Raw genomic sequence first — 14,207 nt, forward strand, 5'->3', positions numbered from 1 at the left:
ACCCAATCTGCCCGACCTCCCGCCGTCCCCGGGCACCGAGCCCGACCTCCCGCTGCCCCCGGGTATAGAGCCCGGCCTCCCGCTGCCCCCGGACACCGAGCCCGACCCTTCCCGGGGACACCGAGCCCGACCTCCCGCTGCCCCCGGGTATAGAGCCCGGCCTCTCGGAGACCCCAGGCACCGAGCCCGACCTCCCTAACGGCCGCTCCGGTTCCCGTTACAGATGCTCGGAGCCGGATCTGTCAGATGTAAAGCAGCACCTGTCTTTGCCTGCCCCCCGGTCTGGCCTGGGCGCTATACCTCACCTCAAACAGTAGCAAGATCAGACAGCTGACCGCCGAGCTGGGCCTGGGGAGCATGGCGCCTTTCTTCCACAGCACAGCGGCTCACCTGTCTCCCATTGCCGGCGACCTCAGCCCCGGCGGGGGCGGCGCTGCGCGAGCGAGCAAACGAACGGCGGGAGCGAGCCTGCAAGCTCGTGTCCAATCAGAGCCGGGCTCGGGGCCGCGCCTCCCGTGTCCGCGCGCCCGACCAACGGTCGCCCCGAATGGAGCGGTCCTCGCGCACGCCAACTGGGCGCAGGCTGATCCCAGCCAGTCTCAGCCGGGGTGGCAGCATCTTACTCTGAGGGGGATTAATGAGGGAGCAAATTGGATTTGATTAGATTTATTATTGTCACATGTACTAGCATACAGTGAAAAGTATTGTTTCTTGTGCATTATACAGACAAAACATACCGTTCAAAGAGTACATGGGGAGGAGAGGGTGCAGAATATGGTGTTACAGTTGCAGCTAGGGTGTAGAGAAAGATCAACGTAATAAAGGGAGGGGCATTGAAATGGATACCTAACTACATAAAAAGCTGTGAAGATGTTGTTTGCAAAGCAAGCATTTAATTGCCCATTAGAGAAGGTGGTGGTGAACCAAGGCTGCAGTCCATGTTATGTTAATACACCAGAGTGGCAGTATAGTTCCAAGTCAGGCTGGTGTGTGACTTAGAGGGGAACTTGCAGGTGGTGGTGTTCCCATGCATCTGCTGTCCCTGATCTTCTAGATAGTAAAGGTCATAGATTTGGAGGGCGCTGCAGTATAAGCCTTGGCAAGTTGCTGATGTCCATGTACGTGGGGGACTAAATGATAATTGAAGGAAATAAGTGGGTGGTAAACAGGTAAATGGATAGCAACAAAGAGGAAAGTGATGGGAAAATGTGTGGCAGGAAATGGAAGAAGGAGGAAATATATGGCAATGAAAGAGAGTACAAAGTAGCAGAAGCTGAATTGCAGCTTTTTGGGTGAGAGGAGTGAATCTGGAAATGTTGAATTGAGGTGTGGGTGTAAGAGACTGTTAACTTGGACAATGTGTGCTAAGAGAGTGTGTGCCTTAACTGCAACAGGAAAGTACTAACTTGAACTAAGGGAATGGATGAAGATTAGTAGCTGCACTTGTTTAAAGTTAGAGAAGTGTCAAGCTGAAATTAAAAGAATAAAAATTGTCTGTAACGTGTTGGAGAAGAGTGTTACCTAACGGCTAAGGAGTCTTCTGAATTGGATGCTGTAGAATACTTGTTTGATAATGTTTTTTGAGACATTATTTGGATAAGTGGTGATCTGATTAGTATATTGAAAATATTATGTTAACATAAGGTTGATGTCAGACATCACTAAGAGAAGAAAATTAAACATAGTGTGACACACAAGTTAGAGCTTGATGCCACCATGAAAATCAAAGAGCAACAAACGCAATTCCATAGTTCAATACTAACTTGACATCCACTGGGAAATGTGTCCAGTAAAGTCCTCAATAACTTTGGTTTCAAAATAATTACTTATGCCAGCTTTTATTGATCAAAAGCAAAATTGATGAGCAATTTAAATGGAGGTATCTTTTATTCTTGCCATAGTTCACTGACTTTCAAACTTGGGTCTGCAAGAGTCTCTCGTGGGTTCCTCATATTCATCTGGTCTCTCTCCTTCCATCTATAGATTTCGTTACAGTGCTACTGCAAACAAATACATTACTAATTCTTAAATTATAACACTATTTTCTTTTGCATGGCTGACAATGGTTTTTGAGAGCAGGAATAGGATGTCCCTGTGAATTTGGTAATCTTTTCAAGAAGTCCACACAGAAGAATTTGAAATCACTATCACCATATACTATAAATCCTTGATGCTACAGTGTGTTGGAAAGCAACATGAAAAATTAATTTTATATTCAAATTACTAATGACAAATTGAAAATCATTTTGTATTTATCCAATTAGTCAAGAGTCATTGTGAATAAAATTAACAAATGTGGATAAGCAAAAGCATTCTCAAAACACTCAGAGGAGCAACCTACCAAATAAGAGAGCATTCAGACAGAAAGTAGTGAGTCTGGCAGAGTAAGACAAAAGCGAAAGCAGCATTATAAATATTTTCAGTTCACAGAAGCTGGAGTTGACAGATTTAACATATACAGGTTCAGTACTGCATTTTCTAGCATATGCTTTCCTCTAAAATATATTTTGCAAAAGAACTAAGGGACAATTGGAAATCTGCAATGATGTTACACTTGTTAATTCTCGCTTAAGTAATTCCATCTCTTTATCACTTCTAATTATGCAATATAAATCCCAATCAATTTAATTCTTTGTCATAAATGTAAAGCATTGCAAAATCCCTTAATATTAAGTTGTCCATTTATTCTCTCTTCCAACACCTCTCATTGAGATCAAAAATCATGTAACCCGGTGTAATGAAATCATTGTTCCCAATCAATAACAACATCATGGCTAATTGAAATTTTACCACACAGAAGGAGGCCATTTGGCCCATTGTGCCTGTATGGACTGAAAAAGAGCAAACAACGTAACCTCACTTTTCACCTCCTATTCCAGCCTTGTAGATCATGGCACTTGAAGTGTGTATCAAGTATTTTACAAATGCAATGAAGGTTTTTGCCTCCATTACCATTCCAGGCAGTGAATTCCAAAATCCAACCACCCTCTGGATGAAAAAAAATCTCAATTCCCTTTATTCCTGTGCGATCACATTAAATCTATGCTGCTAAGGGAAAGAGGTTCTTCCTATTCACTTTGATTAAGCTCTTTCAATTTATAGACCTTGTTATAGACGGGAGGGAGGTTAGTTCAGACTGTACCACCTGCCTGCAAACAGAAAGGTGTTTTTGATTTGTTTCCCTTTTTACAAGTGGCGGCATATTTTTCAACCACTCAACTTTGATGTGATCCAATTTTCTACTAATAGTGAATTCAAGATAGGATGAACCCAAAGGGTTAGTTTACTTACACACACTCAAAATTCAGGAGGAGGATCATAATACTGCTTCCTTTGTATTAATAGCGTAAAAAGGTATAAGAACATAAGAACATAAGAAATAGGAGCAGGAGTAGGCCATCTAGCCCTTCGAGCCTGCCCCGCCATTCAATAAGATCATGGCTGATCTGTCGTGGCTCAGTTCCACTTTCCCGCCCTCTCCCCATAACCCTTAATCCCCTCTCTTATCAAGAACCCATCAACCCGCTTCTTAAAAATATTTAGCGAGGCAGCCTCCACCACTTCAACGGGCAGAGAATTCCAGAGATTCACCACCCTTTGAGTGAAGAAGTTCCTCCTCAACTCCGTTCTAAACCGCCTCCCCTTTATCTTGAGGCTGTGCCCCCTAGTCCTACTGTCTTTTTTGAGCGGGAAGAGTCTCTCCACCTCTATCCTATCCATCCCATTCATCATCTTATACGTCTCAATGAGATCTCCCCTCATTCTTCTAAACTCTAACGAGTACAAGCCTAGTTTATTCAGCCTTTCATAGCTCAACCCCCTCAACTCTGGTATCAGCCTAGTAAACCTCCTCTGCACTCCCTCCAAGGCCAAAATATCCTTGCGCAGGTGCGGCACCCAAAACTGCACACAGTACTCCAGCTGCGGCCTCACCAATGCCCTATACAGCTGCAGCAAGACCTCCCTACTTTTATATTCAATCCCCCTCGCTATGAAGGCCAGCATCCCATTTGCCTTCCTGACCACCTGCTGCACCTGCAAGCTGGGTTTTTGCGACTCATGCACAAGGACCCCGAGGTCCCTCTGCACTGCCGCCTGCTGCAGTTTTTCGCCCCGTAAGTAATAGTCCTTCCTACCATTCTTCCTACCAAAGTGGACCACCTCACACTTGCCAACATTAAATTCCATTTGCCATTTCCTGGCCCATTCACCCAGCCTATCTAGATCCTTCTGCAGACTCTCCACACCCTCCGCACAATTTGCCTTTCCCCCAATCTTGGTGTCATCAGCAAATTTCGACACCCTGCACTCGGTTCCCTCCTCCAGATCATCTATATAAATGGTAAATAGCTGAGGCCCCAGCACCGACCCCTGGGGCACCCCACTAGTCACCAACCGCCAATCCGAATAGCACCCATTGACCCCCACTCTCTGCCTCCTATTTGACAACCAATCCTCTATCCATGCTAACACCCTACCCCCAACTCCATGTCCCCTGACTTTCTGCAATAACCTCTTGTGAGGTACCTTGCCAAACGCATAGCAAAAAGATTTACAGTGTAGAGTCCACAGAAAAAAATAAATATTGTTTCATGAGGGTTTTAGAATCAAAGTCCAATGAGGTATCCTTCACAGAAGTCAATGAGTGAAAAACTGATGCTGGGTAATTCACTTTTCTGGTGGTGTTGACTTCACACAGTGAAATAGGCATGAAGAGATGAATCAGTCTTATAGGTGATAGTACAGAATTTCCAGCAAACGCAGTGTAGGCCAGAACTCTCTTATCTGAGGGGCTACCAATCAGATAATAAAAAGGCAGACTGAGACTTTGAAGTTCAGCAAGGCAATATTACTGGTTCTACACGCCAGACGGCGACTCTTCTCCAACAGGCACATGCACAGAAACCCTGAAATGAAAAGAAAGAACTGCACAGAATTGCGCATATGTGGCCATTCCACAATCAACACATATGCAGAGACTGCTGAGGCCCACTGGGACCATAGCTTCTGAACTCTCAGGTCCCAATCCCCGATTAAAAAGGGAGTTTTCTTTCTTTTCTTTAGAGTTCATCAAACATGACAGTTATACAGCCATTTTCCACCCTTCAAGAGCATCTACACCTACTCCATCAATTTGTGACTCTGGCACTGCAGATTAAGGCCCTTGGAACAGCCAAAATGGAATCTGTTTGAATTGAAATGGCCCTGCTGAGTTTGTGTTTCTTTCCTGTGTGAGTCATGCCCTACTCCCTTTTTCTACCAGCAAAAATTGCATTTGGAAATGGGACTTTCCCATCTGGGTCCTGCCCATTATTTTTAAAGGTCCGTGGAATCTTCCCGACTCTACGAAATTCCAGTTCATTTTTCCAAAACTAACTACTAATGCCATCAGCAACCTGGCACAGGCCTTGCTCCTAAACATAATACCCTAGTCTGAAATGTTATTCCAAATCTCTTAGAATTGGTTTTGAGTGCATTGTGTTGTTTAAATTCACTAGAGACTCTCACAATGAGTAACATGATAATTAACATAGACTTGCAGATATAAACTGTACTGCAAGTAACTACTGAACTCATCAAGGACTGGAATCTATCAGTACTGTAATGATTATCAATAATTTTACTTAATAGAGTTCTTGTGCGTTCTTTTTGTTTCTCCTCAGAGGAGGAAGTCATCACCATGAAGGAATGGCCCATGTACTGCTCCAAGGTTTTGTCCTTTATTTTATGTTATTGTGCTCTCTGACTGCTCCTGGTAGTCCCCTGCTGATGACTGCATCCATTTTTCATTTTCCTTAAAGCACTGCTTTTACTGCCCTAATAGAAGAGCTCAAGTTAATGGCTCAGTCAAGAAGTGGAAGCCCCAGCCAACTTCAGAATTGGTGAAGATTAAATGTCAATAAGAAGGTTGATGCAGCCTCAAACCAGTAAGGGGATTCAGATGATTTTAACCCATCTTTCACTGACCAAGGATGGGATTAAAATCATCTCAGTATACACCAAATATCATGCTGACTTTCTAATGAGCCTATTCAATTCTGAGCAAGACAAAAGAAAACAGGGAAATAGGTCATTCAGCTCATTAAGCCTCTATTAGTGTTTTTCTCCATATAAGCTGCCTAACCTATTCACATTCGTTTGCTCCCTCTAGTTATTCTGCAGTCATCCATTTAAAGTGTAATTGCTTCTGAACGCAACAACTGAAAGTAGCAGTTACCAATATCCACCAACTTCCAGCACTTGTCCTTTAAACAGTATTGTATCCACTATGGGTAGCTGTGTATCTGATCCACAGGAATTAAACTAAACCAACAATACGTATCATAGCTTGGCACACATCTATGTAGTTACCATGTGACATATCTTTTAATGATTGCAGGTTGATGTTATATAAGTGGACTGTGTACCTGTATCAGTATTCCCAGGGCACAGGTACACAGTCACCTTTCATTAATTAGCAACACTGGGATATACTTTGTAATTCAGCCACCAAAAGCCAAAACCTGAATATTTGGCGTCTGCTCTTGTCAGCTTTTAATGAAAATGATGGAAAATTTGGAATTGCAATTACAACAGTGGAGAATTCCAGCCATTGTCTCAAATGGTACTATGCCTTCAGCTCCTCTGGTGTATAGATTTAGGTACATGTAATGAATATTCTGAATATTTCAGGTACCTCCTAATAGGGTGTGCAGCCTTGTATGCATTTAGCTATAAGAGATGAAGAACAAGCTATATATCTTGTTACACCATATTGCGCATACTTGTCACACATTGTATAAGCAGAATCTTTTATTCCACCTCAACTTGGGCTTCTGGGTCAGAAAGTGCTACATTAGTTTGTGGATTTTGTTATTTAGCCAATTTAGCAAGGATCAGTCCACAGCAGAATGTTGCAGGCTAATATTTTCCAAAGTTCAGGATTACTATGCTGAGGGATGCACTGAAGTTGGGTCCAGCTGTCGCAGTAGCTCCGTTGGAAAAGTCCACAGTTTGGGGTTACATATTGTCATATTAACAAAGGAATTGGCACCAGTATAAAACACCTTGAGCTGAATGTTTCAGGAAATATTTAATGTAATGTAAATGCAAATACAGTGAAAGTGGAGTGACACACTTCAGAGTGGGATGAATTGCAATTAACTAAATTGATATGTATTGCACCCTATGAACTGCCATATTTTAATTGTACCTGTAATTTACAATATATAGTTGAAGAACAAAACAACAGGTACAAACCTGAGGGAGTTGCAATCAGTAGTCCTCTTGTCAGACTATACCTAAAATACTAAACTCAAATTTGCAAGGGTAGACTGGCAGCAATGGAGGCAGGCAGGCCCTCAATTTTCCTTTACCAGCCGCACACTGCTAGCATTACTATGGCACTTTACCTGAATGCACGTAGCATTTGAAACAAAGTGAATGAGTTGATGCCGCAAATCAGTACCAATGGCATGATCTAGTCGCCATTACAGAAACATGGTTGCAGGGTGACCGGGACTGGGAACTGAATATCCAGGGGTATCAGACATTTCAGAAGGATAGACAGGAAGGAAAAGGAGGCGGGGTAGCTCTGTTAATAAAAGATAACATCAGTGTGGTCTATAGGCCCCCAAATAATAACTTTGTGGTGGGGCGGGCTATAAACAAGCAAATAATGGATGCGTGCAAAAACAGAACAACAATAATCATGGGGGATTTTAACTTGCATATTGATTGTTTGACTCAAGTCAGATGTGGCAGACTTGAGGAAGAGTTCTTAGAATGCTGTCGGGATAGTTTCCTCGAACTATATGTTACAGAACCTATGAGGGAGCAAGTTATCTTGGATCTGGTCCTGTGTAATGAGACAGGTAGAATTAAAGACCTTCTTGTGAGGGATCCTCTTGGGATGAGTGATCACAATATGGTTAAATTTCTAATACAGATGGAGGGTGAGAAAGGAGGTCCCAAACCAGTGTCCTCTGCTTGAAAAGAGGGGAGTACAATAGAATGAGGGCGGAATTGGCTAATGTAGACTGGGAGCGCAGACTAGTTGGTAGGACAGCTGAGGAATAGCGGACGATTTTTAAGGAGATTTTTCTCAGTACTCAGCAAAAATATATTCCGGTGATAAAGAAGGGATGTAAGAAAAGGGATAACCAGCCATGGATAATGAAGGAAATAAAGGAGAGTATTAAATTAAAAACTAATGCGTACAGAGTGGCCAAAACTAGTGTGGAATTAGAAGATTGGGAAAGGTTTAAAAAACAACAAAGAACGACTAAGAAAGCAATAAAGAAAGGAAAGATAGATTATGAAACTAAATTAGCGCAAAATATAAAAACTTATAGTGAAAGTTTTTACAAATATATAAAAAGGAAAAGAGTGGCTAAAGTAAATGTTGGACCCTTAGAAGATGAAAAGGGGATTTAATAATGGGAAATGAGGAAATGGCTGAGGCCTTAGACAAGTTTTTTGTGTCGGTCTTCACGGTAGAGGACGCAAATAGCTTACTGAACATTAACGGTCGTGGGACTGTAAGGGGCGAGGTCCCTAAAACGATTGCTATTACTAAAGAGGAAGTGCTTGGTAGACTAATGGGACTAAAGGTAGACAAGTCCCCGGGCCCGGATGGAATGCATCCCAGGGTACTGAAAAAAATGGCAGAAGTAATAGCAGATGCCTTAGTAGTAATTTATCAAAATTCGCTAGACTCGGGGAAGTGTCGGCTGATTGGCCAGTTAGCTTAATGTCCATAGTTGGGAAAATGCTAGAATCCATCGTTAAAGAAGAAATAGCAGGACACCTGGAAAAGAATGGTTTGATCAAGCAGACACAGCTTGGATTCATGAAGGGAAAGTCGTGTTTGATGAATTTACTGGATTTTTATGAAGATGTGACAGAGGGGAACCGGTGGATGTGGTGTTTTTAGATTTCCAGAAGGTGTTCAATAAGGTGCCTCACAAAAGGTTGCTGCAGAAGATTATGGTACATGGAGCTGGGGGTAAAGTGTTAGCATGGATTGAGGATTGGCTATCTAACAGGAAGCAGAGAGTTGGAATAAATGGGTGCTTTTCTGGTTGACAATTGGTGACTAGTGGCGTGCTGCAGGGATTGGTGCTGGGGCCTCAATTGTTTACCATATGCATACACGATCTAGAGGAGGGGACCGAGTGTAGCATAACAAAGTTTGCTGATGACACAAAGATGAGTGGGAAAGCAAATTGCATGGAGGACGCGGAAAGTCTGCAGAGAGATTTGGATAGGCTGAGTGAGTGGGCGAGGATCTGGCAGATAGAGTATAACGTTGGCAAGTGTGAGGTTATCCACTTTGGAAGGAATAATTGTAAAATGGACTATTATTTAAATGGTGAAAAGTTACAACATGCTACTGTGCAGAGGGACCTGGGGGTCCTTGCGCATGAAGTGCAAAAACCCAGTCTGCAGGTGCAGCAGGTGATCAAGAAGACAAATGGAATGTTGGCCTTTATCGCGAGGAGGATGGAATATAAAAGCAGGGAGGTCTTGCTGCAATTGTACAAGGCACTGGTGAGGCCGCAACTAGAGTACTGTGTGCAATTTTGGTCCCCTTATTTGCAAAAGGATATATTGGCCTTGGGGGGAGTACAGAGAAGGTTCATCAGGTTGATACCTGAGATGAGGGGGTTAGCTTACGAGGAGAGATTGAGTAGATGGGGCCTGTACTCATTGGAGTTTAGAAGGCCGAAGGGTGATCTTATAGAGACATATAAGATGATGAAGGGGCTAGATAGGGTAGAGGCAGAGAGGTTCTTTCCACTTAGAAAGGATAGCAGAACTAGAGGACACAGCTTCAAAATAAGGGGGAGTCAGTTTAGAACAGAGTTGAGGAGGAACTTCTTCTCTCAGAGGGTGGTGAATCTCTGGAATTCTCTGCCCATTGGAGCAGTGGAGGCTACCTCGCTGAATATGTTTAAGTCACAAGTAAATAGATTTCTGATCAATAAGGGAATTAAGGGTTATGGAGAGCAGGCGGATAAGTGGAACTGAACCACTTTCAGATCAGCCATGATTTTATTGAATGGCGGGGCAGGCTTGAGGGACTAGTTGGCCTACTCCTGCTCCTATTTCTTATGTTCTTATGTGGTACTGGTAAGCAGCAGATAGCCAATTAAGTGCCTTATAAGGCTACTGTACATGCACTGATTGGCAGAGCAGAGGTGCCAACACATAGTTTGCGCTGTACCCCACCATCCCTGCTATGATTGCTAAATGGCTGGAGCTGAAGCTGGAGACCATCTTTCCACTTGTTCATGGAAAACGGGCATTGCTGATTAAACCAACACTTTTTGTCCTGGAGAAGGTGGTGGTGAGCTGGCTTCTTGAACCACTGCTGTCCATGTGTTGTAGGAACATCCCCAGTACTATTAGAAAGCAAATTCCAGGGTTTTGAGCTCTGTCTGACAGCCTGGCAACTGTAGCCTCGTTTTATTTTGAAATGTGTAAAAAGTCTTCAGAGGCATTCTTAATTGGGCGGCAAGTGCACATCCTGACCACTGACTAGCCTGTTAATAAAAAAAACTTGCATTAACTTGTGAGCACCATCACTGTGACTTGGGAGAAACTTCTAAAAGAATAAGGGGAGGTGGTAATTTTAGTGATAATATCATTGGAATAGTAATCCAAACGCCCATACGAAGGTTCTGTGTTTCAAATTCCACCATGGCAGCTGATGGCATTTAAATGTAATTAATGAATCTGAAATCTAAGGCTAGCTTCAGTAATGATATCATGAAACTATCATTGATTATTGGAAAAACCCATCTGGTTCATTATTGTCCTTTAAGGGAGGGAATCTGCCGTCCTTACCTGGTCTGGCCTACATATGACTCCATATCCACAGCAATGTGGTTGATTCTTAACTGCCCTCTGAAATAGCCTAGCAAGCCACTCAGTTCAAGAGCAATAGGATGGGCAGTAGTTGCTGGCCTTGCAAGAAATGGTCACGTCATAAAGTAATAAATATTTTAAAAAATATTTTACAGAGAGAAAAGAAAATCATGCTGGGCATAAGGTACCCTGGAAACTGCTTTCTAACAGTCCTGTAGATATTCCAGCAACACATGGCATGGTAGCACAGTGGTTCGCACTGCTGCTTCACAGCTCCAGGGTCCTGGGTTCGATTTCCAGCTCAGGTCACTGTCTGTGTGGAGTTTGCACATTCTCCTCGTGTCTGCGTGGGTTTCCTCCGGGGACTCCGGTTTCCTCCCACAATCCAAAGATGTGCAGGTTAGGTTGATTGGCCATGCTAAGAAATTGCCCCTTAGTGTCCAGGGATGTGTAGGTTAGAGGGATTAGTGGGTAATAATATGTTGGGATATGGGGGTAGGGCCTGGGTGGGATTGTGTTCGGTACAAACTCGATGGGCCGAAGGGCCTCTTTCTGCACTGTGCGGTTCTATGATTCTACATGGACAACAGTGGTTCTGAAAGGTAACTCACCACCACCTTCTAAAAGGTAATTAGCGTCAGGACCCAAAAATGCACCTGATCCAGAACAAAAGTTCAGCTCACTGTGTCCAGTGCTGATCATTGAAGGGCATTGATTCAACTTTAAGACTAATATTAGAAAATCCTTCTTCACAAAGAGGGATCATGGTATGATTCAAAGCAAACCAAATGGCCCTCTTCATCGGTAATTATAGAACATAGAACATTACAGCGCAGTACAGGCCCTTCGGCCCTCGATGTTGTGCCGACCAGTGGAACCAACCTAATGACCCTCTAACCTAAACTATTTCAGTGTTATCCATATGCCTATCCACTGGCCATTTGAACGCCCTTAAAGTTGATGAGTCCACAACTGCTGCAGGCAGGGCATTTCACGCCCTTACTACCCTCTGAGTAAAGAACCTACCTCTGACATCCGTCCTATAACTACCACCCCTTAATTTAAAGCTATGTCCCGTCGTGTTAGCCATCACCATCCGAGGAAAAAGGCTCTCACTGTCCACCCTATCCAATCCTTTGATCATCTTGTATGCCTCAATTAGGTCATCTCATAACCTCTCTTCTCTCTAATGAAAATAACCTCAAGTCCCTCAGCCTTTCCTCATATGACCTTCACACCATACCAGGCAACATCCTGGTAAACCTCCTCTGCACCCTTTCCAGTGCCTCCACATCTTTCTTATAATGCGGCGACCAGACTGTACGCAATACTCCAAGTGCAGCCGCACCAGAGTTTTGTACAGTTGTAACATGACCTCACGGCTCCAAAATTCAATCCCTCTACCAATAAAAGCTAACACCCCGTACGCCTTCTTAACAACCTTATCAACCTGGGTGCCAACTTTCAGGGAGCTACGCACATGTACCCCGAGATCTCTCTGCTCGTCAGCACTACTAAGAGTCCTTCCATTAGCCCTACATTCTGTACTCCTGTTACTCTTACCAAAGTGAATCACCTCACACTTTTCCGTATTAGACTCCATCTGCCACCTCTCGGCCCAGCTCTGCAGCTTATCTATGTCCCTCTGCAAACTGTAACATCCATTCCCACTGTCTACAACTCCTCCAACTTTGGTGTCGTCAGCAAATTTACTAATCCATCCTTCTACACCTTCATCTAGGTCATTTATAAAAATGACAAACAGCAGTGGCCCCAAAACAGATCCTTGAGGTACACCACTTGTAACTGAACTCCAGGTTGAATATTTCCCATCAACCACCACCCTCTGTCTTCTATCAGCTAGCCAATTCCTGATCCAAACTGCTAAATCACCCTCAATCCCATGCATCTGCATTTTCTGCAGTAGTAATGATCATGTCATTTTTCTTGTTTGAGTGAAGAAGAGGGATTGAAATGGATATAAGAGTATTGTAGGTGGATAAAAACAAATTATTGCAGATGCTGGCATCTGAAACAGAAACAAAAAAGCGCTGAAAAATCTAAGCAGGTCTGATAGTGTCTGTGGGGAGAGAAAGAAGCAACGTACTGAGTGTGGATGACCCTTCATCGATTTTGTAGGTGGACCCACTGCAACTTTTAGAACAATTCTGGAATAAAGAAATAGCATGGTGCAAATTGTTTTGATTCCCAAAAGCTATTGCCTATATTGTCACAATATGTTGTCTGTTGTTCTGCGGCTGTGGGGTGAAAGTCAATGCTGATGTCTGTTGGCTCTCGGCCAATCTGTCACATTCATGTTGCAATCTAATTTGTGCTAGAGATAGCGAGATTGATGTTCTTTTCACCTTGCTATAATTCAGATCAAAATATTATTGTTGTAAGGTTCTAAGCTTCATAGTACCCAGAGATACTTATGATTCACCTGTATGTGCAGTATCCTTCTGTACATGGTTGTACATCTAATAGAGGCAAAGAATCAATTGAACGGTGTTGCTGCTGATTGCAGCATTGCTTTTTTCTGTATCAACTTTGAGGTTCCCAGTGAAGTTACTGGTCTGCAGACAATAGGTGGTGCTTCACTGCATATCACAAGCTTATTTTCATTTATTGATGGTTTTTCTTTCCAGTCATACTCATTGTATTTACACTAAAATAGACATGTCAATGACTTACCAGTTGTTCAGAAATCTGGAAATCTGTTCATCAAGGGTATATGACTCATTAACATTTCAACTTTTTAAAACTTTACTTTTACTCATTGCAGTTCAGAATAGGAGAGAAAGCTGTCAAGAACAAGACAAGTGGTCTTCCAGCATTTTACATCATCCTGGTTTTTTTGCCTGTCATTTGAATTATTTGACATAAGAAGCAGGCTATTTCCCTACAATTTCCAATGGAACTTAGATTTTGCTGCATATATAGGTATTTCCTAAAATGGTCCAAAAATTCCTGTCAACAGCACTCATAATTAGTTGGATTTGCCTTGCACATTTAATTTTCATGACATTTTACATGACAAATTGCTGGAAATGTGGGATGGAAACTACTTCCTTTGGTAGCAAGATCCACATTCTAACCATTCTCTGGATAAAGAAGTTTCTCCTGACTTGCTGATTTATATGACCCTAAATAAGTTCTATAGAGATTCAGCAAAACCTGTCTACTTTTCAATTCTATTCTACCAGAATTAAACATGAATGCTTTATTTGCAGTTTTCATCATCTGTACTCTTGTATTGCTAATTTTCATGATTTGTTAATCTGTATTCCTAGGTCCTTTTGTCCCTCCACCCCATGCAGATTCTTATTTTACAAAAGGTAGGCCTTTTGTAGAGT

The 14,207-nt window shown here is 42.7% G+C and overlaps 1 protein-coding gene across 2 annotated transcripts in view; it reads right to left on the reverse strand.

Moving 5' to 3' along the window:
- Positions 1-458, reverse strand: part of vopp1b (VOPP1 WW domain binding protein b) — a 71,252-nt gene extending 70,794 nt beyond the window's left edge. For both annotated transcript variants that reach the window (XR_013889181.1, XM_080209510.1), the window contains exon 1: positions 306-458. Coding sequence is in view for 1 of the 2 variants with exons in the window: in XM_080209510.1 (XP_080065636.1) it covers positions 306-359 (54 nt within the window). In the remaining variant the exon portion in view is untranslated. The remainder of the gene's footprint in view (positions 1-305) is intronic.
- Positions 459-14,207: the final 13,749 nt, after the last annotated feature.

Source organism: Carcharhinus amblyrhynchos, chromosome 2 (assembly GCF_965287045.1).
Source record: "Carcharhinus amblyrhynchos chromosome 2, sCarAmb.v2.hapA, whole genome shotgun sequence".
NCBI lineage: Eukaryota > Metazoa > Chordata > Chondrichthyes > Carcharhiniformes > Carcharhinidae > Carcharhinus > Carcharhinus amblyrhynchos.